The following is a 25419-nucleotide window of genomic DNA, read 5'->3' as shown; positions in this document are numbered from 1 at the left end:
TATTACCTTTTTAGTGACTGTAATTCCTTCTCTTTTTTTTAATTGCTGATGTTGGTTATTTCTATTTCTTCTTTTTTTTATTGTTAGGTTTGCTAAGGATTTTTCATTTTTATGAGATTAAATTTCTTAATTCATTGATTTTCTGCCATTCTTCTTTTCTAATATACTGTTTATAGTTAAGGGTGTAATTTTTTTTTTAATTTTTTTTAATTTATTTATTTTTTCCCCCAAAGCCCCAGTAGATAGTTGTATGTCATAGCTGCACATCCTTCTAGCTGCTCTATGTGGGACACGGCCTCAGCATGGCCAGAGAAGCAGTGCGTCAGTGCGCGCCCAGGATCCGAACCCGGGCTGCCAGCAGCGGAGCGCACGCGCTTAACCGCTAAGCCACAGGGCCGGCCGTGGGGTGTAATTTTCTATAAGCACTGTTCTAGCTGCATCCTACAACTTTTAACATTTCATGTTTTCATCATCATTTATTTCAAAATATTTTCTACTTTTTCTTTTGATTTCCTCATGGACCCGTGAGTTTTTTAGAACACTCTTGATAGTGCTGAAATACTGAATTAAATTAGATGCCAGGGGGCCGGCCCCGTGGCTTAGCAGTTAAGTGGGAGCGCTCTGCTACTGGTGGCCCGGGTTCGGACCCCGGGTGGGCACTGACGCACCACTTGTCCAGCCATGCTGAGGCGGCGTCCCACATACAGCAACTAAAAGGATGTGCAGTTATGACGTACAACTATCTACTGGGGCTTTGGGGAGAAAAAGGAAGGAAAAAAGGAGGAGGATTGGCAATAGATGTTAGCTTGGGGCCGGTCTTCCTCAGCAAAAAGAGGAGGATTGGCATGGATGTTAGCTCAGGGCTGATCTTCCTCAAAAAGAAGAGAAAAAAAGAAATTAGATGTCAGTAAAGCAGGTATCATCTGAGATTGTCCAGAGCACGTGAGTACTTATGTTCATCCTAATTTTAGTGGATGTTTAAATATAAGCAGGAAACTGGGGGTTTTAAATTAAAATTTAAAAATCCATTATATACTCATATCTTGGAATATTCAGTGTAATAGGGTAAATGTGTCAAAAGGTAAACATGTTTTGGTTCAAGGAGATTTGTCAAGTAAATGTATCTATAAAGGTAAACAAGAGATTTTTAGTGGTAAACACTAAAAAATTTTTAGTGATAAAAAGAAAAGAAATTCCAGAGCCAGAATGGCCTAGCATTGGTGTATCTCCCAATCCGGGGCTGTTCTTCATCTTTGCATGTAGCCCAAGTAAGGAACTGAACAACTATTGACCTGACTGGTGCCTGGTGCTCCTTTTGTGTGTCGGCTTGAGGAGTCGCACAGGCATAAAGCTGCTGTGCTGATCTAAGCCTGTGTGTTGTTCTAATTGTCTGGGCATTTCTGATGAGATGTGATCAATTTCTCCTCAGTATGAATAATTAGGGGACCAGGGAAAGGCCAGATATTTAAAGCCATTCCATGTAAAGCTTCTTATATCACATCTACTGATTTTGCATGAAGGGTCACACAGGCTAGTGAAGCTCCTCTCTGGAGAAATACATAACTCTTGGCTCAATGAGTAGTGTTAGCAGAGGGAAATAACATTATTTTGACTGCTGTTTCCCACTTTAAGAGTCTGGATGTGAAGTATGCTTATACTTCATATACTGGATATGAAGTTTCTTGCAGGATAAGATGAAAATTAAAAATCCTAGCAAACATTTTCATCGTTAACTCAGAACTAAATTGGAGCCATCTATAACAGAACTTTTTACTTTTTATTCATGGCTCTTCTTCTATATAATTATTCTATCTTTCTTTGAATTATAGTTTCTTCATAAAGAGTGTTTTCAAATTTGATATCGTTAATTAATTGCATTCTCTACATTGAATTCTTTTATTTTATAATCTCTTCCATATCTATCATGATATTTAGTTTCTCATTTGTAATGCTGTATCTTTGGATTTTCTCTCATTTTGTATCTTTTCTCTGAATTACTTCAAAGGATTTTTTAAAAAATCTATTTTAGTAGTATTTTCAAAGAGTGATATCTTAGATTTATGCATTATTTCCTTTTCTAACGTTACTAATTTCTGTCGTTTTCTGAATTTAATCTTTCTTCCTGCTTCTCTTAGGTATTTTTTGTTTTTCACTATAGCACTTTTTAAAGCAATAATTAAAATATAGTTCTAGTAATCTATTATGGTGATTTCCAGGTAAGCCCTGTCCAGTAGAACTTCCTGTGTTGATGGAAATGTACTATATCTACACGGTCCAGTTCAATAGCCATTAAACACATATGGCTGTTGGACACTTGCAATGTGGCCGGTATGACTGAGGAACTAAACTTTTAATTTTATTTTAATTTTTTAAATTTAAATACTACATTTTGGTAGTTGCTACCGTATTGGACAGCATGGCTCTAGGTCAAGATTTGGCAGACTTCTTCTGTAAGAGACCAGATAGTAGATATTCTAGGCTTTGTGGACCATATGGTGGTCCCTGTTGCAACTCCTTAGATCTGCTGTTGCAGCACAAAAGCAGTCATACACAACCTGTAAACAAAATGAGCATGGCTGTGTTCCAGGAAAACCTTGCTTGCTAAAATGGAATTGGCTGGATTTGGCACATGGGCCCTAGTTTGACAACCTCTGCTCTAGAACAGAGATGTGTCTAGGGATTTTTATAGTTTTCTTTTTCTGCTGTATAGTCCCTGGGTCCTTTCCATTATTTTCCTCCCTATTTTTTGGAGGGGAGAGAGGAGTCTCTTTTCCTGCAGTTTTTTTAGAGAGATTATTAGCCTCCTTGGGTTGTTACTCTATATTTCTTCAACTTCTGTTTCAACTTTTCTACTTTTTGCATATGTGAAGGAGGTGGTGTTGGACAGGCATTCTGTTCTGAATTTCTTTAACTCTTCTCTTTGTTCTTTCTACTCTTTCATATGCCTCTTGTTTATAGGCGCGATATTTTATCCATATCTCTGAAAATTTAAGTAGAATTCTTTTCCTTTTTTTTTCTTCCTGAATTACCTCTGATTTCTCCAGAGTTGCTTGTTCTGTTTTTCATCATGGGCTTTCTTTTCATTGTTGTGGTTTCCTTAAATGTTGGTGATCCTTAGTTGTCCGTTCGTGTTGCTATATGACCAGCTGAGTAATATATATAAGATAACAGGAGTGGGTTTTCTTGTCTTTTGTTCCCCTAACAAATCTTTACCCTAAGTGGAAAGAATCCTGATGGTAAGTTCCTAGTAGGTAGGTACGACTTATTTATTGATGTGCTTTTCTCAGAGTGGATAAGCAGAATGCAAATAGACAGGCTGGCCCTTCTCTAATAACCAAATAAGGAGGGTCCTATCCTGGGTTTCCAACCACCATTTGGAGGAATTTGGAGCCAAAATTCCTCTCAGGCAGATTATACTTTTTTTTAGTAGATTATCCTCCATAACTGTGGATTCAGCCCACAACCTCTTTGGAGCCCCAGGAAGAAAAGTCCCATCTTCCCTGAAACATTCTCCTGTGTGTGTGTGGTTGGCCAGGGGTCAGCATACTTTTTTGGACCAGATAGTAAATATTTTAGGTTTGCAGGCTATTCAGACTCTTCTACAACTATTCAACTCTGCCATTGAAAAGCAGCCATAGACAATACATTAACAAATGAGCATGTCTGTGTTTTAATAATGCTTTATTTATGAACACTGAAATTTGAATTTCATATAATTTTTACATGTCACAAAATATTCTTTTTTTTCTTTCAGCTGTTTAGAAGTATAAACACCAGTCTTAGTGTGCAGGCTGTTCAGAAACAGGTGGTACCCTGAAAGGTTTGCCCTGTGAACTGTAGTTTACCAAACCCTGTGCCAAACCCTATTCTACCTATCGGTATGATTTCATATGTTCTAGTTTCTAGAAGTTCCTCAAAACCCTCCAGTATGTTCATGCTTTTCACTCCCTTTTACTGGCCTGAGGGTCAGCCTTTTCTTTGACTCAGGCCTTTAACAGATTGGATGAGGCCCACCTACCTTAGGGAAGGCAAGGCTGCTTTACTCAGTCTGATGATCCAAATGTTAATCTCATCTGAAAACACCCTTGCAGGATGACTAGGATGGTGAGAAAACGTGATATGAAACAACTGGTGTAGTAAGAGGGGTATATTTAACCTAGAGGTGAATGGTTCTGACTTTCATAAGACCTGTTCTAATCTTGTGAAAGAGAAATTAGACCCCTTAGTTTCTGCAAAGCATGGAAATTTCAATTTAAATTCAGATTAAAGAAGTACTTTTTATCAGGATTGTCTAGCACTGAAACAAATATTTGCTTTTAAAAATCTTTAGCAGGGCCAGCCCGGTGGCATGGTGGTTAAGTTTGCGCACTCCGCTTCGGTGGCCTGGGGTTTGCAGATTCGGATCCCAGGTGCAGACCTACTCACCGCTCCTCAAGCCATGCCGTGGCAGCATCACATACAAAATGGAGAAAGACTGGCACAGATGTTAGCTCTGGGCCAATCTTTCTCACCAAAAAAAAAAAAAAAAAAAAAAAATCTTTAGAATTTTAATGTCATGTTTTTACTTTTTGTATTTTGTCATTCCCCAAAATGAAAGGTTAAAAAAAAAGGCCATTTTATATCATAATTTTGTCATTCCTCAGAATCAAAGATTTGAAAATGATTTTGTAGTCTGTTTGGTATTCTAAGGTTAAATTTTTTTGAAAAATCAAATCATGTTTCCTTTTTCTATTAACATGTGCTAAATGAACTGAGTGGAGTTGATGAATTACTGTTATATGTGATGGTCATTTTCCCTCACTGAGCATTGGAATATGTTCACTTAAGAGCTTATCAGTAGCCCAGTCTTGATTCTCTAATTGAAGTAGTTATGTCAACCCTCTCAGCTGGCTCAAGGTCTTGGACCCTTTTTTGGTAAAAAAAAAGAAAAAAACTTTTTGTGATAAAATACACATAACATAAAATTTACCATTTTAATCATTTTTAAGTGTATAATTCAGTGATATTAGGTGTATTTACGATGTTGTGTAAACATTGCCACTATCTATTTCTAGAACTTTTTCATCATCCCAAAGAGAAACTCTTTACCCATTGAGCAATGACGCCCATTCCTGTCACCTCAGCCTCTGGTAACCTCTATTCTATGTCCTGTCTATGAATTTGCCTATCCTGGTACCTCATATAAGTGGAATCATAATATTTGTTCTTTGTTAGCATTTGCGTATGTTTCTTAATTAGCATAATGTTTTTCAAAGTTCATCCATTTTGTATCATGTATCAGAACTTCATTTCTTTTCATGGCTAGTATTCCATTGTACGTATATAGCACATTTTGTTTATCCATACATCTGTTGATAGACACTTGGATTGTTTCCATCTTTTGCCTATTGTGAATAATGCTTCAGTGGACACTGGCGTAGAAGTATTAGAGTCTCTGCTTTCAGTTTCTTTAGGTATATAGCTAGGAGAGGTGTTGCTGGGTCATATGGTAATTCTACGTTTAACTTTGTGAGGAACCGCCAGAGTGTTTTCCACAGTGCTAAACCATTTTTCATTCCCGTCAGCAGTGCACAGGGGTTCCAGTTTCTCCACATCCTCAGCAACTTTTATTGTTTTCTGTTTTTTGGATAATAGCCATCCTAATGAGTTTGAAGTAATATCTCATTGTGGTTTTGATTTGTACTTCCCTAATGATTTGTGATGTTAGCGTCTTTTGCAATCTAGATAGGCTGAGAATTTTTCAAATCATCTGGTGCTGATTTCTTTTTGCTTAACAGTTCCTTCCTCAATTTATCTTTTTTTCTCTCATATTTTACTATAAGCAACAAGGAGAAACCAGTACATGCCTTCAACACTTTGCTTGGAAATCTCCTCAGCCAAATATTGAAGTTCATCGCTTGCTAGTTCTACTTGTCACCCAACGGTAGAACACATTTCAGCCAAGTTTTCTGCTACTTTATAGCAAGGATTGTCCTCCCTCCAGTATCCAATAACATGTAACTCATTTCTTTCTTGAGACTTCACCGGAAGCCCTGTTAATGTTCATATTTCTACAGCATGTTTTTCCTGGTGATATATGTGTTCTCCAAGATGATAGTTTTCTCTGCCATCCTGTTCACGTCCTTCTGAGACTTCACCAGGATCTCCTTAACATCTCTATTTCTACCAGCAGTCTCTTCAGTCTTTTTTTATTTTTAGGTATCTGTTACAACACCACCCCATTTCCTGGTACCAAAATCTGTGTTAATTTCCTAAGACTTCCATAACAATTTATCACAAACTTTGTGGCTTAAAACAACAGAAATTTACTTGGTCACAGTTTTGGAGGCCAGAAGTCCAAAATCAAGGTGTCACCAGGATCATGCTTGTTCCAAAGGCTCTAGGGGAGAATCCTTCCTTGCCTCTTCCAGCTTCTGGTGGCTCCTGTTTTTCCTGGGCTCTGGCAGCATAACTCCCAGTCTCTGCCTTTGTTTCCACATTGTCTGTTTCTCCCTGTCTCTCTGTGTCCTTTTCTGTCTCCTGTGAGGACATTCTCATTGGATTTAGGGCCCACCTTAATCTAGTAGGATCTCATGTTGATCTTTACCTTAATTATATCTACAAAGCCCTCCATCCCAATAAGGTCACATTCTGAGGTTCCAGGCGGACATGAATTTGGAGGGAGAAGGGAAACATACTCAACCTACTAGTCTCTTTTTAGGTAATTATATTATAAATGTATTATATAATCTATTTGTAATTTTTAAAAATCTCAAAGTTTGTGCATATTTTATTATGAGATTATTGCACAAAATGCTAATACCATTAATGTTAATATTCACATTAGAGAGTGCTGAATAGGGAAATCACTTTTCTTTTCAGACTTTAATATAATACATATTAGAAGTAGGGGATTAATGTGTTTTTGCTTTTTAATGAGGATATTGTACATTTGTGCTTGCACACAAACATGAATAAACAGCACTAAAATTTATTGACGTAAAAAGTTTGTTACTTAGTATTTATTCACACCAATGTAGTAAGACCCTAAATCACCTCTTTATTAGAATAGTGTCTCGTCTCAAATTGATTGCAGTGAGTGTGTGAGATTAGATTTCCTTGAGATTTATGGATGTTTCAAGATTGATTCCAAAATGTTTAGTGAGTTCTTCAAATATTTAACTCAGAGAAAAAAATATTTTTACAAGTAGCAGCAATATAATTTAAATATATTTAGTTGAGTCTTCCAATCAGGTGAGATTGTTTAGATCAAGCACAGTGCCTGTAAATGGGTGCAAGAGTATGTTTAAGCAGACTGTTGTTACAGAAAAAACACTCACTTTTGAGGCCTAAGATAAAAGGGAAAAAGATGGTAAAGTCATAAAGAGAGGAGATTGAATAAAACAAAAATTGGGGTTGAAACAGAAATGCATTAGAAAAGAGAGGGAAGATGGCAGAAATTAGGAAGTATCAGAGAAGTGAAATGTACAAAAGCAAAGGCAAGAGAGAGGATGAGAGGAAGGCTGTAGGAGAGCAGAGGTGAGAGAATTTCTCGGGTACCTTAATGTTGACGGCCCAGGGTTCCTCTCAGCTTCAGCCAATTACGATGATTATTGGAGAGTCAGTGTAGGATTGATGTCATACCGGTGCCTCAAGCTTCTCATGTCATTTTACCAGAAAAACCTAGTAGGAACCAGTTTACATATTATTCATTAAATTTCACATGAATATTATACTATTTGTATGTTAATATATTGATATTGTATATTATGTAAATTATATGTCATTAGATAATTTCAAGGTGAATATTCATGTTATCTTCTTTTACTGGCAAAAATTTGGTTTTCAGAGTAATGTTCCATGTAAACGCATATAAAGCAAACTTTTTAACATTTCAAATAAAAGTGGAGATAAAACATTTTTTTCTCAGTCATCAGAACTGGCGTGGAATTATTATAGTTGAATATGAGGTAGATTTTGACATCCAAGACAGCATCAAGCATAATATGTTTTTCCTTTGTCATATTATACCTGGTCCCAGAGTTTTTCTACAATATCACGTCCTTCCTTGTATTCAGTAAATATTAGACTAATCAGTCTGAACACACCAGCATTACAAACTACCTCTCTGCTGCCTTTTCATTCTTAAATTTTTTTTTCATTTATTTTTTTCCCCCAAAGCCCCAGTAGATAGTTGTATGTCATAGTTGCACAGCCTTCTAGTTGCTGTATGTGGGACGCGGCCTCAGCGTGGCCGGAGAAGCGGTACGTCGGTGCGCGCCTGGGATCCGAACCCGGGCCGCCAGAAACGGAGGGCGCACACTTAACCGCTAAGCCACGGGGCCGGCCCCTGCCTTTTCATTCTTAAAATTATCCTCAGATACTCATGCTGACATGTAGAAATAAATGTTACATCCTCTCTATTACCTGCCAATTGTTTAGAAGAATTTGATATGTCAGAACTGTGTATGGTTGACCTATCAACTCCTTTTAAGTCCTTGCCCATAGTTCTCTCTAGGTGGATTGATATATTATGTCACCCACTTACTTTCTTCTTCTTCAAATCCCTGGTGGATAGAGGACTTTAATGTTCTGGGGTTTTTTTTGTTTTATCTGAAGCGTCGTCAGTATCTGAATTCAGAATCCCATTGACCCACTAGGAGGAAGATGCATCTTAACAACTGAGAGATATTAAGTCACATTATGTACTAATTCAACTAAACATGGCTGAGAGAAGCCTTCACCTAATGTAGCTTTGATTTCCTGCTTTAGGAATCGTGAAACCATGGATCACCCATATATGCGTTGAGACATACTTCAGATGTTTTTTTCTGGAAGCCCTGCAACTACCCTAAAAATTGAATATATTGTAGAACAGACCTATGGTAAGTGGGTTTTTTTTCTTCTGTCGGTTTCATGTTGGAGTTAAGTCTTATGAATGTTGTAATGCTGCTCCCTGCTGGACACAGTGTAATTTTTTTAAGTTGGCACTTAATAGATGGGCAAACAACTGATTGACTGGACTCGCTGAGGAGGGGAATCCTGGGTTGCATTCACAAAAAACCAACAGTATACAACAGAAGCAACTCTCTTATAGTGGGTGATACCATTGCCACTGGGTTGGTATCAGGAGCATGGTGAAAGTGCTCGTAGTCTTGCTTCTGAATTTCATTGTCGGCTTCCTTTTAGTGGCATCTAAAAGTTACAGCAGACATACGGTGAAAGATGCTTGTAGGTGATGGACCTTTTATGATTTCCTGAATTATGTGTGTGTATATATGTTTCTAATTTGTCAGTTTATTATTATCTCTTTTGTAATAATTTAAATTCCCTGTACTTTTGTTTTTCCAAAGGTAATATTTAAAACAGCTCCAGTATAACTTAAATTAGACATTGTTGGATCTATTTTGAATGAGTCACCCAACGTTACATTTTATACATTTTATACAGTGGACTTTAAGTGTAACTTGTTTTCTATGTCTATCCTGTAATTCAGCTATCTTGTTTTCTGGTACACAGAGTGAACCTTGCTTACACAGAGTGACGTTGGGTTGGACCTCAAGTTCCGTATCTGTCCTGTCCTGAACCCTTACACTGTCTGCATACACAGGTGCTCCCAAAATTGTTTTAAAATGTGCAGAAGTTAAAAGTGTTTTTCTTCCTACTTTCAAGCTAAAATACTGTATTTTTTGGAGTGCAGCCTGCATAAAATTATTACCGGGATAATAATGTAATGTAGGTCTTTTGAAAGTAAAGAAAAAGTGGCAAACAACACTGAACTAAGCAAAGATAACAGGTTACCTGATTTTATACTCTTTAACAGCGTCGTACTATTTTGTAGCCATTGGGAAAGGCAGTGAAATCTACTGTTAATTAGGAATTGGAGAATTAGGCATAGTAACTTATTTCTTTATTATTAAAATAGTTCAATAAAAATTAGAAATGTAGACCAAGAGAATAAGATTTTTAGCAAAAAAGAACCCTCTCTTCTTTCTCTATAAGAATATATTATTTCAGAAAATACATCATTTCACACTTTTTTATTGTAAAATATAGCATCATATAGAAACATAAATCTGTAGTAAATGAATAAGTATAAAGTGAACATCCGTGTAACCATAGATAATTACTGGCATCCCAGAAACCCTTAATATAATCTTCCTTTTCTTTAGTGGTAACCAATGTCCTGATCTTTATGGTAATTATTTATATAATTCTCTATATAATTTTGTCACTTTTATATGTATTCCTCAGCAATATATTTACTTTTTGCCTCTTTTTAATCTTTATGGAATCATACGCATTCTCTTTTTTTGGTAAATATTTTTATATTTTTATTGGAAATGTTTTTGTTATTTTGAGGGGAAGGCTACAAAGATACCGCCATCTCAGGTAAAGTTAGAGAGGCCTGTCTTCAGTGCGTTGGGGAGCTTGGGGACAGGAGGAGTTGTAAGGAATTTAGATGTAGCAGCAATCAGGGTGGGATTAAGATGCCAGGGGACAGGCTTGTGGCCTTTCAGCGTAAGTGGGACGCTAGAACGATGGCTAGGAAGGGACAGCATTCTTCAGGAAAGGGTATAGGCCAGGGGTGGAAGGCACAGCGTGGGGGAAATCAGGTGAGTTATCTAGTCTGCACTGCCTGCAGGTCCCCAAACCTGATGCTGTCACAGTTCTCACAGTGTCTCTCTTAGAGTTAGACTAGGGCAAGAAGCTCAGAGCGCCTTCTCAGTAGGGAGGAAGGCAACCCTGCCGCTTCTGCTGCCACTGCCATTGCGTAGCCCCCTCCATTGTATGGCAAAAGGTGGAGGAAATTCCCAGCAACATATGGCCCAGGGCTTGCAGTAGCATGGAGGTCCATCTGGAGGTACTCCCTGAGTACTTTCTTTGGGCCAAGTCCTTGAAAGTCACGACTCCTGGAGTAGAGCTCGTAGAATGTGCCTGTGATGTTCAGGCTGCCAAAGCGGTCTTGGGGGTTTTGCTTATATAGGTTGAAGTTGATGAGGATGACGTTCTTGAGGCCATGTGACAGCACCCGTTCCTGCTGGAGCTCCAGCTCTTCCTGAAGTTCAGCACCCTCAGGCACGTGTCATCTTCAACACCTGGCAGGAGTCCTCGCTCTTCACACAGGTCCCATCCTTCTTTAGCACCGATGTTGGCACTCCACTCAGCAACAGTGTCTCCAGTGCCTCGTCTAGCAGCTCCTGGTGGGTGGCAGCTGTGATCTCAGACACGGAAAGGTGGCTGGGGTGGTGGAACTGAGGACCAGACCCTCCATCCACGTCGGTGCTCATAGTGGATACTGACCTGAGCCTGGACACTGTGCCGCTTTCGTGCTTCTATTTGGGATGCTGCTCAGCTGCTCCTCAGGACGCTGGTCCAGCTGTGGGGTGCCCTCTGGCCTGCCAGGCATGGGATGTGGGTGGGCTGGCTCCTGAGCACCTTTGTCTGGAATCATAGGTATTCTCCCTTTACTCAGCATCATGTTTTGGATATCATCTACGTAGTTGCGTGTAGTTTTATTACATATTCCTTTGGAGTGAATATGACAGAATTCATTCGATCTATTGTTGGTGGATGTTTGGGTTGTTTCTGGTGTTGGACTTCTATGAACGACATTGCCATGAAAGTGTTTTTACATTTCGTGTGTTGTTTTTTATGTGTCAGGTGGGAAAAGTGATATATTTTCACGTCAAAGATAATTGATTATAGTGGTATTGTAAATTAATTTAAATTTGTTACATCCTGAGAGTAACACATATTAAATATTGGAAAAGATTCTGAAGTGATTATAATGTCTTTTACTGTGGACCTTAAATGTATGGTAAAGTGGCATATAGTTTGTGATAGTTTAAAAATAGTGTACTTGTAGTATAGGTATCGATGTAGGGCCTCATCTAGTAACTCTTTGTTTTACTTTATTAGCACACTCATACTGCTTACCATCAGGTCACGTTTTCTATGACCTCCTCACCTTACTGATGGCGAGACTGCGGAAGGCTCTAGATTGAGTCACTTGAGCAAGGTCATTTATCGAGTCGGCGCTAGAAACCATACCAGCCTGTCTGCTTGGCGGTCACAACTTCAAGAAAGCAAAGTGAAAAGTGGAATCAGGACAGTTTCATGAGTGTGTCCAGCCATTTAAATGGAAAATTTGCCTGACTGGCTTTCAGAAATTATCAGATATTCTTTTGACTATTAACCAAGAACTGGCTTCGTACAGGAAACTGTTTGTTTAAAGCCCCCCAAATTTTGTTGCCCTTTATCACAGTTCGTCTTCCAAAAGGCAGCCATAATATATTCTAACTTTGAGTGAGAATTTTACTGTGAGTAATTCCTCATTCATTGGGCTATTATTAACAAATGGTATATTCCTTGTCTGTTAATTTTGTGGATAATTGAACCTTATCCCTTCATGTACCAAAATTTGTTTTATGTGAATATTTTCTAAAATGCTTCTAAAATATAAAATTTACCCTCCTGTTTTCTTAAACAGAAGAAACAGTATTATTTAGGGTTTGGTTTTTTTTGATGGTTCACAGTTGTTGTTGTGCACATCAGTCATTTCACAGAATTTATGTGATTTTCTCAGAGACCATTATGCTGTGTAGTACTGTTCTCCTAAATTGTCCTAGATTGATAAGCTTTTATGTTCTGGGTGCTACTTGTGATGTGTTTTTTTGTTTGTTTTGTTTTGTTTTACTTTTGTTAGGTAATCCTTGTCTTTTGCTGTCAGTGTATTATATTAACTCTAGTATTAAAATCAGCATTTGCCTAACATAGATTGCTTAAATGAGAGCTTAAGTATGATTCTACCCCATCTGCTGACTAAGGGCATAAAGTGTGTGGCAGCTTTTTAAAATTTACTTTGGGGTCAGCAACTATAGTAGCTAGCCACTTTGTTTCAGGGGACAAAATTCAGAAATCTCGCAACTGATTTCTACACAATGGAAGTGAAACATAGATTGTATATACTGATGTATCCTTATTTGGGGACTAAAAATTACCATGTGCATGTTTTCTTACAAAACAGTTACAGTGACGTTAAAACTGGATTTACTTAAGGATTCCTTCAGATGGGAAGTCCAGTGGACTTAAGGGGTTGTTTTCTAATTATAAAATATTTGATGGGATGGGCATTGAAATAAAAACAATGTATTAGGTAACACTGCCTGTTGAAAGTGGCAGTCATAAAGATTAAACCACCATTGATATGATAACTTTTTAAAGGAAAATATAGAAGTAACAGATTTGGTTTCATGAAAACATTTAAGTGCTTCAGGAAAACATTCATGTGAAAGTGAAATGTATTTGACTCCTTACCCAATTATAAACTGTTGAACGTGAATTTAAAAAACAACTGGTGTGGGGGGGCATATTTGCTTTTAGATGACAGGAGATACTGGGAAGGAAGATAGTTGCTATCCCAGCACTTTAGGCATCAGTGTGATGATTTCCTATGTCAGTGAGGTTTTTTTAAATTTGAAGATCTGTTTGTTGTTAAACTTAGTAAGTCAACAAATTTTGCATGTGCGCTTGGGGAAAAATAGTTTCATGTAGTTTTTTGCAATGAGAACATCTTTTAGAATTGCCTTATGAACAAAATATCTTAGAGGCCCAAAGATCGCTTTTTCTAAGATACATCTGAGATGCATGTGTAGTGGAAGTGTGAAATGACACAACCCTCATAGAAGACAAATTGGCAGTTTCCAGAAAAAGACCAATGCATTTACACATTTGTCTCAGTACCAATTCTGGGACTATATTACAGATATACTTGTGTACTTGTGAAATAACATATGGATAGGAGTTTTCATTGTAGCTTTTTTTGTAGTAGCAAAGATTGGAAACACCCCTAATGTCTATCAGTAGGGTACTGGTTAAATGAAGTATGGTATACCATACTTCATGAAATACTCTACAGCTATAAAAAAAGAAAGGCTATTCTCTACAGGCAGTTTTGGAAAGTTTCTAACATACATTGTTATTTGAAAAGAGCAGAGTTCAAAACAACGTATAGTAAACTACTTTTTGTGTAAAGGGGGAATAAAAATATATATTCATGTTTACTTCTATTTGCATAAAGAAAATCTGGAAGGGTATACAAAATCTAAATTCTGTGGGGGGTTGGGTGAGGAAAATGGAGTAGACGGGATTTCTACTGTCTATCTTTTAGATTGTTTTTAAGTTTTGAATATGTGAATGTGTTATTAGTTAAAAATAGGTTTGTTTTATTTGTAAATCAAATGAGAGAGAAAAGGGCAAGGCTACCACATTTACCACAAAATTAGCCAATTTTACTCCTTAATCCCCAAAACCTGCAAATAGGAAGCACTGAATAAATATTTGTTATACAAATGAGAAATGAACTCTATAGTCTTTTGATTATCTCTTTTTAGCTTATTTCTTAAAGTATCTTTTCAGTATGAGAAAAACAGTGTTGTAAATCGTGTTGATTCTGGTCTAGAAATGAGATAATATTTAAGTGGGAGATAATGAGATATATAGTTTAGTTGATTATTATACCATGAAGTTTCATTTAATTTATATGATATTGATATTAAAGACTAAATTATGTTTTCTTTAACTTCACTGAAAAGTAAAATGAAAGTTTTCAAGAGATTCCTATTAAATTAGGTAATAAGCTTTCATAATTAACAAATAGAAGCTTATGAAATTTGAGGGCAGGGGGAAGATGCAAACATATATTCTTTATACTGCTTTATCTTCTGTGGTGCTTCAGTTTCCCATGAGGGCAGATTTTCAGTGTGGAGACTATTTTGGAAGCTCTGCTATAATAGCAGCAGCTACTCCTGACACAAACGCCACGTATCTCTGAAAATACGATATTTTAGGTTGGGGACTGGGGGAAGATAATAGGGTGAATGGCTGTTGCTCCTTCATTTATAAGAGTCCATGAACTTATCTCAGCTATTGAGTTGAAAATAAGTGGTATAATTACCCTCAGTTTTCACCTTTAGATTATATATATGTCAGTTCCTAAATTTCTTATGACAAGGATTTTGACTACCTTTGTGTATCAGTATATTTTTGTGTATACTCTTTTTTTTTTTTTTCTGGTGAGGAAGATCAGCCCTGAGCTAACATCCATGGCAAGCCTCCTCTTTTTTGCCAAGGAAGATCGGCCCTGGGTTAACATCCCTGCCCATCTTCCTCCACTTTATATGGGACGCTGCCACAGCATGGCCTGACAAGTGGTGTGTCGGTGCATGCCCGGGATCTGAACGCAGACCACCAGCAGCGGAGTGGGCGCACTTAACTGCTACACCATGGGGCCAGCCCATGTATACTCCTTTTTAAAGAAAGCTGTGTATACAGAAAAGTGCACATATTGATGCCTCAATGAATTTTTCAGAAGCCAAGTACACCCGTGTAACCAGCACCCAGATAAAGAAAAAGAATATTAGTACTCGAGAGGCAGCTTCACGCTCCCTTCCAGTCTCTCTCTCTCCCCGCACAAGGATACTACCCTGACTTTTAATAGCATAGGTTAGTTTTTCTTGTTTTTGTATTTTATATATACAGTATAATTTTTTTATGTATGGTTTCCTTTGTTTGACATTATGTGTTGAGATTCATCTACGTTGTTGCATGTAGTTGTAGTTTGTTCGTTTTGATTGCTGCATTCCATTGTGTGACTGTATCACAACAAGTTTTTATGCATTCTGTTAATGGACATTTGGGTGGTTTCCATATAAGGCTACTATAAACACTTCCATACATATCTCTTGATTAGTATATTTACGTGTTTCTTTTGAGGATACATCTAGGAGCAAAATTACTGAATCATAAGTATGTACATGTCCAGCTTTAATCAGTATTGCCAAACAGTTTTCTAAAATGGTTGTACTAGTTCCGTTCATATGAGAGTTCTAGTTGCTCCACTCAATTCTTTTCCCCATCTTTTTCATTTTACAAATTCTTGTGGGTATAAAGTAGTGAACCCTTATTGTTTTGATTTCTAGTTCCCTGATAATTAATGAAGTTGAACACCTTTTCATATTTATATTGACTATTTGGTTGTTCTCTTTTGTGAAGTGCCTGTTCACTTCTTTTGCCCACTTTTCTGTTGGACTATCTGTCTTTTTGTTTGATTTGTAGGAATTCTTTATATAATCAGAATATGAGTCCTTCATTGAATATAGGTATTGCAAATATTTCTCCCACTCTGAGGTTTGCCTTTCAATCTATTAATAGTGCTTTTGATGAACAGAAGTTTGACTTTAAAGTAGTCTAGTTTGTCATTTATGTTTAGTGCTTTTTATGTCTTGTTTTAGAAATGTTTATCTACTTCAAGGATGTTCTGTGTTTTTCTCTAAAAGTGTTATTGTTTTACCTTTTAGATTTGTACCTTTAGACTGTATTTTCATCTTAGGCAGTTCTGCTGTGCTTTTTAGATTCAAGAATCTGTATCTCTAGAAATCAAAAGGAAGTGGACTTATGTTAATGACCATAATTATGTAGTTTCTACAGAATACACCCTTTAAGAAAACGGTGTTTATCTATGTTTACCTTACCTGCACCTTTAATGTACTGCTTTGTTTATTTGTTTGTTTTTAAGGAGAGTCTACTAGATTATTCAGGGAAGAATTTCTGGGGTGGGAGAATGAATGTTATGATTTTCGATATTTTTAACAATACTGGTATTCATAAAAATGTTTATCCATGAAATATAAAATTTTGTGAAGTATTTTCAGACACAATCCCAGTTACCTCATTTGGGTATAGTTCACTCTTTTAAAGCTTAGGATATTTAATTGAGAGAAAAATCAGGTTTTAACTTTAGTCACCAAAGCAATATAAAATGCTGGCTATTATATTTGAAAATTATTTTTGTAAGCTTAAGTTATTTTGATTTTAAGTAGGATTTCCTGTGAACATGTGTTTGTGTACAAGTTAAGAATATCTGTAAGGCCTTCAGTGATACTTTTTATTCAGAAATATTTTAGATATATGTTCTGATTATGTGCTGTCATTCCTATTGCAGGAAAGTGATTTTATATACCCTGGTATTTTAGTTTTTATCTTTTCAATAATGTATATTATTAACCTCATGATTATTGTATTAATTTTACATTTATATTTCATAATGATAATAATCGCCTGTTTAAAAATGTATTTTGTGATCACAATGCTGAAATTAAAGAAAGATGATTGTACCTGACTCTTAACTAAGCACTTAAATCCTTTTCACATCATACATTTTTTAGTTTAAAGCATCAAATTAAATATTATTTTATCCTGGCTTTCAATTCATGCATTTAAAAACTGAAATTCTGATAAAAGATAGGTTCAAAATAAAATCAGTATATTATTTATGAGTGGAGCAACACATTAACATTGAGTTCACAACACATCATATCGCTTTTATTCCATCTTACAAGCTTAGCAGCACAAACAGAATAATCAACATATTATTTGGCTGTCATCTGCTGAACAGAAACCAGAGATCACAAGGAGGTTTTCCCTAGCTGCGGTGATGGCCTTTTTGTTCCAAGGCCCCATCTGGGAGGGCCATGGTGTGTTATCATATGGAACGCGGGGTTTTCTGTAATCTGCTTAGCTGCACTGCAGTTTGAATCTTCATTCCATGTTTGTGTAATTTATAATTTTAATGAGACCATGGCTCTTGTGGGCTTTGAAATATATTAAAAGCTCTTTTGTGCATATGCTTTTGTTCTTGCTTAATAGGCTCAGTGTATTTAAAACTGATGAATTTTTATTCATGAATTTGGATGTCTGGGGATTAACTTAGACTGAATATCATTGCACTCATCTATTGATGGTTGGAAAGTTTTTTATTGTTATTTTGTTTTAGTATATATATGCGCATGTGTGTGTGTCTGTGTGTTACTTGCAACCAGAAAAGGAAAGAACGTAATTTTAAGAGACTAGGCAAAAGTGGCATGGCTAAGTCATAAAGAATTGATTTGGATTTGATCCATTTTATTTGTTGATACTTATATTTCATCTTTAGTCTTAATATTTTTGATAAATATTATAAAGGAATAATTATGAAAAAGCAACTTTCAAATGAGTTAATACCTTACATGCTATTGTTTATATTGGAATAATGTTCCACTGTGTGACAAAGATAGACTTTGTATTTTAATTGTATAATGCGAGTTGTCTGTGGTCATACTGAATCAGTCATTAACTTTCTTGAATTAAATTAGGTTTATGTTTTATATTTTAACTATTTATAGTTTTCCTTGTTTCTGTAAAACTCTTTTTATTAATGGATTTTTTGTTGTTGCCTACATTGTTGGATAAGATGAAGACTGATGGGAAAACATCTTTCTAATAATTTGTAAAATTGACCTTTTTTATTTTGCTAAAATTCTGAAATATACTAAATGCTTCAAATCTCTATAGTTATTACTTACAGTGTACTTTTAAAATTTGAATATAAACAATTATATAGCACCTTAGGAAAAAATCATGGTTTTTTTCTAGATCCAGACGTGTTTTTTGAAGTTGTTGTCTATTGGACTCAATGAGAGATAACACACAGACCTTACTAGTCTTCTGTGAAGTTGTTTAAGATATATTTTTTTCTGAAAACCTATGTTACTGGACTAAAGCATTTTGTAACTATAAACATCATTCTTCTTGATGACAGTTGGCAGTTTGGCCAGTTCCTTCTCCCCCAGTACCCTAACGCTAGAAATAGGAAATAGAGGCTAAAATGATGGCATTTTGTTCTTTCTTTACTAAGCTTATCTATCAAATTTGACACTGGAATGTTTGTTCTTCCGTAATAACCCTCTGCTTTAGTATTTTTTATCAGTTGTACAATTTCAGTTAGCTTAGGAACATGCTCTTGAAAATGTGTGGTCTGTTAAAGCAGTGCTATCCAGCAGAAATACAGTGTGTCATGTATGTAGTTTATTTAACCCACTATATCCAAAATATTATCTTTTTAACATGTAATTAATATAAAATATTTTGCTTATTTTCTACTAAGTCTTCCAAGTCCAGTGTCTATTTTGTGCTTACAGTACCTCTCAATTTGGACCAGTCACATTTCAAGTGCTCTATAGCCAGATGTAGCTAGTGGCTGCCTTGTGGAACGGTGCAGCTCTAAAGTATTACATATAAATATTATAACAGAAACGTGTATTTTTTGCATTCCTCATTATTCTAATTATAGCCTAATCAAGATAACCAAAGCATATTCGTGTGCAATGTAATTGAAGTTAAGTACAGTGCAGTGTTTTTTGTAGCTCTACCATTGATACTCTTGGTATATGTCTGCCTGATTAATATACAAAATCAGAATTATGTCACCTGACTCCTGCGTACTTATCAGATATTGTATGGATATGCTTAAAGATATTGCGATGATACCGGGATAATGTTTAATGTAATGGATGTGGTATGTTCCTCCAAACTTGTCAAATAAGCCATATTTCAAGTATACCAAGGAGCTTAATTGTATAAGAATCCCATGGCAAATCTTAATATTTCTTTTTCTTATAAAGGTAAGAACTGCTTCTCTTCTCATTCTTAGAATTTTTCTGGATAGGTGTTTGTGTGAATGTATATGAATCTCTCTTTTCATATAAATTTGTTTAGAGCTGGTATAGCTTTAAACTTCTTGGAAGAAAAAAGCTGAACATAAAGGATTGTTTTCTGAATATCTCTAGGATTCTGTACATTTTAAATGCTCTTTATATATTCAAATATAAGAAGAAGTTACTTCACTAAATACTTTAAAAACATATAGTTAAGAATTATAAAACATTGAATTATAGTTGATTTGAATTTAAGTATTTTAAAGTATAAAATGATAAAGGTACTACTGTACCTACTTTATAAAAAGCAAAGACTTTCTTATGTGTAATTGACCTTCTTGCTCAAGTATGGTTTAGAAAGAAAATCATGTTTGTGAGATCTGAATTTTTCACGTTTTCTAAATTTTTAGGGAAATTAACTAATTTTTATGTAATGTAACTTATGTAGATATTGGCTGATGCCTGTTGTATTCTTTTACTCAAATTTTTATTGACTTCTCTGTGATTTCTGCATTTAAAGTGTTGACACAAAATGTTAATCTGTTCTTTAAACAATACCTCTAGTTTCTTGGAGATGATAAATCCATCCATTGATTTCCTAATTTTATTATGTACACAGTCAATTGTAATCCAAGATTACAGCAAACAAGATGTTAATTTCAAGACATAATCTATGTACGTTTCAATTACAGAGCATGATTGTTATAGAAGCACAGAATAAAAAGGAATAACATTTGTGCTATCCTCACAGGAGCTGTCAATAAAAGATGTAATAGGGGATTTAGGAATCTGGAAATGGCCAGCTAATTTATGTGAATCTGTTTTATTTCAGCTAGAAGGACCAAGCTCTTTTCTGTCTGCACTGCATATTGCAGAGCACAAGCTGTCTATAGAAAACCAGGCGGCTGCATATGGATAGTCCCTTGATATCATTCACTTGCTGTGTAATCTTATTATGCAAAGTTCTAATCTTCACCTAGAATGAATGCCTCTGGGTCAGAATATAGTCATATCAGGGTTTTTGAGGTCATGTTTTGTGATCCTTAGCTTATTCTTCTAAGTAGAGCTGGGATTTAAAGGGTATTCCCCAGATACTAGCAGAGATAGACAGCAGAACCTGCTGCCTTTTTGGAAGACAAGACCAACATGAGGTCCCTGGTAGGATTAAACTTGATTTGTAGCTGTAGGATTTTTTAACAGATGTATTATTGGACAGGGAATAGGGGGCCACCAGCACAGCAAAATTGATTCCCGACTGGCATTCTCAGGGAGCTTGCTGCCTGCTAAAACAGCAGCTGCATGTGGATTTGACTTCTTTCAGGTGAAGCGACTTCCAGTCATTTGGAAAGGATGGGATGAAAAGGAACCTTGGTGATAATTTTGATGTCTGCAAGATTTAGTACCAGTGTAATGGGATTATCGGTAACACCTTCACTGCAGAAAAAGCCACCTGGCGCTATAACTGGCAGCAACTGAGAACTAATCCTTTCCCATCTCTTGGATGTCATTCATGAAGCTCAAAGCGATTTTTATCCTGCTAACTGTGATTAATTTTATAAACAACAACAACAAAAAATCAGGTGATCAAGGCAAAGAATAAAAGAATATGCCTTTTATTTATTATTTAAAATATGTAGCCTTACTCTAATCTATGAGTTATAAGTTGTGACATATATAAACTATAAATATGATTTAAAATTTATTAAAATGTCCAAATAGAAAAGTTGATTAATAATGTCTTTTGTACTTTTTCCAGTTGAGTGACATAAAGTATTTGTTATTGGTAAAGGTTTATATTTGAGATTAAATATGAATTTAAATACTTTAGTGTTCTTTTGGATATAAGGCCATTATCAATAAATTAATCAAAATGTCTATAGGTGTCAGGAGTTGCAATAATTTGTTTTATTGTATGGTTTACCTGTTTATGACTACTTTGATTCCTGTTGATTAAATATTTTTAGGGAATAAAACATTTAATGATATAAAAATATAGAGGCACTTATATTTTTGATAATTAAGGTAATGCGACCTCGAACTGCTGATGAAAAGGGCTCTTTGTGAAAGTGTATGATCTTAATATGTAAAAGTCCTAAAAAAGTGAATATTAATACCGAATGACTTATTTTTTTTTAATCAGAAATTCTTAGTCAAAGTTTTCCTTTAGCAGATGGGGGTTTAGTTATTTGCTCTAGAATTATGTATAAGTTAATTGAGGGTTTTTTTTTAACATTTTATTTCAACTAAAAACTTTATCAAGTACTTTGTTTAGAGGTGTTAATTATTTTAGTATTCTTCTCTTACACAGTCCAGAATAAACTGAGAGAAAATGAAGTGAAATTATCCCATCAGTCACCCAAACAGTATGCAACGTAACTGCCAAGACTAGAAAAGATAATTAGTGTTGTCAGTGTTATGATCCTGGAGTACTTACTTTAAAAATATTTATTCATAGAACTTGATTTTTATCTTATTGTGTTTTTTGATTTAGTAGCTTTATATTTAAAAAAATAGATTATAAAACCTTAATCTTAATGTTTTTAAACTTTAAAATCTTAAGTATAGGTGACTAAAATATTTTTTAAATTATAAGAATAATTAAAATATAATCATCCATTATGCACAATGTATTGATTTACTTGTAGCCTCTGTTTACATATAGTATATTTATTCTCCATTTGAGGTCTTTATTAGAAAAATCACTAAATAAAATATAATAAATCTATGTAGAGATCTTTGGTCAAACTAAGCTAGCAAGCTTGTCATTCTTAACGGATTTTATTTTCACTGGTTCCAAACTGTTTTATTCCAAAATGCGTTTCTTCGTTTGTTGTCACATTTCAAATGAATGAATGAGAAAGCTTAACAATATTTCTACTGAACTGCATTTTGTTAGTTTATAAAGGACTTTTTTAGCATTCTGTTTGTATTTTTGCTATTTGAAAAGCTGTTTATTTATAAAATTCTATCACAATGAAAAGATCTATCCATAAAATAAGTAGACTAAAATCTTTTTCTTATCCTCATAATTACTTGTATTTTAATTATGAAATATTTGGTATTATGTGTAATTTCAAATTATTTTACCAGGTAGTGTATTTTCTCAGGGTAACTTTTTATGGTAGTTAATGATGTTACAGAACTATTTTTAAAAAGTAGCTTTCCTTTCAAAACAAAATTTGTCTCAAAGCTTTTGTTAAACATGGTCACTGTTTACTTTTCTGTGTTTTATTCAACTATTTACTGAATAGCTCTTGAGAGTTAATATTTTTTCCCTCTCCATCCTCAGCATCATTCCCATTTGATTAGAGATGATTATTTTTATTATTTTATTATTTTATTTTATTATTTTCCTTTAGAAAGTTCCAAATAAACTCATCTTAATTAAATTCACTGTAAGTGTATAAGGTCTTCTCAATGATATACATTCTCTTCAGGTAAATATAGGTTACTTGAATTTAATATCTTATTGGTAACTTACAAGAAATTTGGCTCATCTTTAAAAACTGCAAATACTAATTTAACTTATTGCACAGGTGACTCAATGATGTCAGTAAGAGTTAAGGGAGGTATTTTGGACATGAGAGAGGGATGTAGGGTGAGAGAAATAGGAAGACATTTTTTAAAACAAGAATAAGTCAAGTGTCACAAAAGAGCAGGTTGAGAATCGTAGGAATTCTTGATTATTTAAGAAGTGATAAGATTTTTTCCTTTTTTTGTGATTTATGAGACTTACTATGTCTCTAAAGGGCTGTACATAAGCTGTAGACAGGTACAGCGACAGCTAGCCTGTCATAATGCCGAGTGATAGTCCTTCTGTTTGGATGAAGACCGTTCAGCTCTGCTTGTACAGCTTGTAGGTTGTTCTCAGTAGATGGTCATACAACCATTGGGGGATTATTGGGGGATGAAAGAGTGAGTTTTGTATTTCACTGTTTGGAAGCTGGTACTTGATTGTATTAAAAGTGCCAATTGCTTATGCTTTATAAACATAGAATGAGTTGATTTTGGATATATATAAAAAGTGAACTTCAGAAAATAACATTGGATTTTTAAAAATCATTGAAATATTTGCACTGTAAAGTTTATTTGGTGATGAAAATTTATAGAATTATCCCAAAGTTAACATTCAGTTTAAAAATAATGGTTAAATTTTGTCAAGTTTCTGAAAATGTTCAGTAAGTCTCAGTGGTCTCAAATGACAGCACAAAGTCCTTTACCTGGGTTCCTTCCTGGGAGCTTATTAAAGCCGCAGAGTCTGCAGCCTTGCTCCCACAGATTCTCCTTTATGAGCTCTATGATAGGAACCTGGGAATTCAGATTTTGAGTTAGGTTTTCAGGTTATTTTGATGCTACAGTTAGAGTTAAAGCAGTACTGCTTTAAACCTTAAAGTGATGGCAATTACTTCCTGTGGGAATGAATCAAAATAAATAGGTTTAAATAAAATCTTCATAGATTGTGGGGATCAGAGCTCCTTGAATTTGCAGTTTTAGAAAATAAAAAATATCCTCTGCACAAGTCTTACAGTAGATTTAACATTATAGATTTGAACACTTCATGAGCAGCACTGAAGGTGATTTTGAAATGGCAGGAATTTGAATTACTCTGATGGAGAGGCTGCTGTGAGAGTGAATTATTTAGCTATTGAGCAGAGTACACCTCTCAGCATCCACGTCGTAATGAGTATTTGTTGTTCTCTCCTTGCCATAATAACTTCCATTCAGGGTCTGAAGTGGACATATGTCTTTCAGTTACTTTATATACATCTTTCATGAGAAAAATGCATTTTGTATGGGTATTCTTGAATTTGGGAAATCACAGAGGTCTCAAGAATGTCATAAGTCTGCTGTTTTTTCTTGTCCAAATGAAGGTAAATGTAGCAAAACTGTGATGTTGAGGTTTGTCTTCTGCTTCACATCTCCTCTCTCCTCACCTTTTCTTAATGTGAATGCTTCTTTAAAAGCTAACGTAGTCACTAACTGTTCCTCTTATCAAAACAAAAAAAAATTTGTGATGTTAATTCCTCTTTTGATTGGCTGCTTATATTTTAAAATGAGTGAATTTCTGTAAACTTCTGGTCTCAGTTAACATTGACACTTCACATTTTTTTTCCTGTTTCTGAAACGAAATGCTTTCCCTTTTGGAAGGAGTTCTAGACTTGAACAGTCGGTGAGTGTTTTCTTTATGGCTTTGGGTATTCTGAAATCACTCCAAGGCTGCTTTGATGGTTAGATCTAAATCAAGGTCTTAGACTTTTACTCCTATTACCAGAAACTTCTAAGGATGGAGGAATCTCTAGTTTCTTTTCAGCTTCTAGAGTTCACTCTGCTCCATCTTTTTAGCTAGTTTTAACATCAGGCTAAACTAACCTCTCTCTTTCCCATGCCTATTTTATAGTTTCCAACAAATTTCTTTCATTTTACTTGAGAGGCAGTATAGCATAGTGGTGGACTTGAGAGCCCACCTCTAAAATGAGGTGGACAGCTGCCTCATTTTGAATCTGGCTCTACTGCATATGAGCTGCGTGATTTTGAATAATTCCTTAACCTCTCTGCCTCTCCGTTTCTTTATGGGCAAAATGGGATTCTTAAGTTCTCATAGGGTTATTGTAAGAATTAAACGAGTTAATATATGTAATTAGAAGAGTGCCTGGCACAAAGCAAGAACTGCTATTTAAGTATTTGCTGTTATTGTTGTTACTGTTACTTTGGTTGGTATTTGAGGATTTTTTATGTGTATAGAAAGAAGCCATTATTACCAGCATCCCACCTAGTGTTTTGTAACTTTATGTTACAGGAAGACGTCTTTTTATCTGTAATGTAGATAACTGTTGAAAGTAGGTGTCAACCTTGCTCCTTTATGCCGGCATTATATGGAGTTTTACTATATTTTAAATAGAGCCTC

At 35.3% G+C, this 25419-nt stretch overlaps 1 protein-coding gene across 5 annotated transcripts in view; it reads left to right on the top strand.

Annotated features, from left to right (window-relative positions):
* IMMP1L (inner mitochondrial membrane peptidase subunit 1) overlaps window positions 1-25419 on the top strand; it is an 80763-nt gene that overhangs the window by 7819 nt on the left and 47525 nt on the right. For 2 of the 5 annotated variants that reach the window (XM_058546191.1, XM_058546192.1), the window contains exons 1-2: window positions 8764-8864; window positions 20836-21094. The exons of 1 other annotated variant lie outside the window; for it this stretch is intronic. In XM_058546191.1, the coding sequence (XP_058402174.1) occupies window positions 21016-21094 (79 nt within the window). In that variant the 5' untranslated portion in view covers window positions 8764-8864; window positions 20836-21015. Of the gene's footprint in view, window positions 1-8751; window positions 8865-20835; window positions 21095-25419 lie in introns of those variants that run through there. 2 more of the 5 variants (XM_058546189.1, XM_058546190.1) reach the window with 2 other exon arrangements.

The sequence above is a fragment of the Diceros bicornis genome, chromosome 7 (genome assembly GCF_020826845.1).
Source record: "Diceros bicornis minor isolate mBicDic1 chromosome 7, mDicBic1.mat.cur, whole genome shotgun sequence".
Lineage (NCBI taxonomy): Eukaryota > Metazoa > Chordata > Mammalia > Perissodactyla > Rhinocerotidae > Diceros > Diceros bicornis.
Note: the sequence above shows the minus strand (reverse complement) of the source record. Positions and strands in the feature narration are given on the sequence as shown.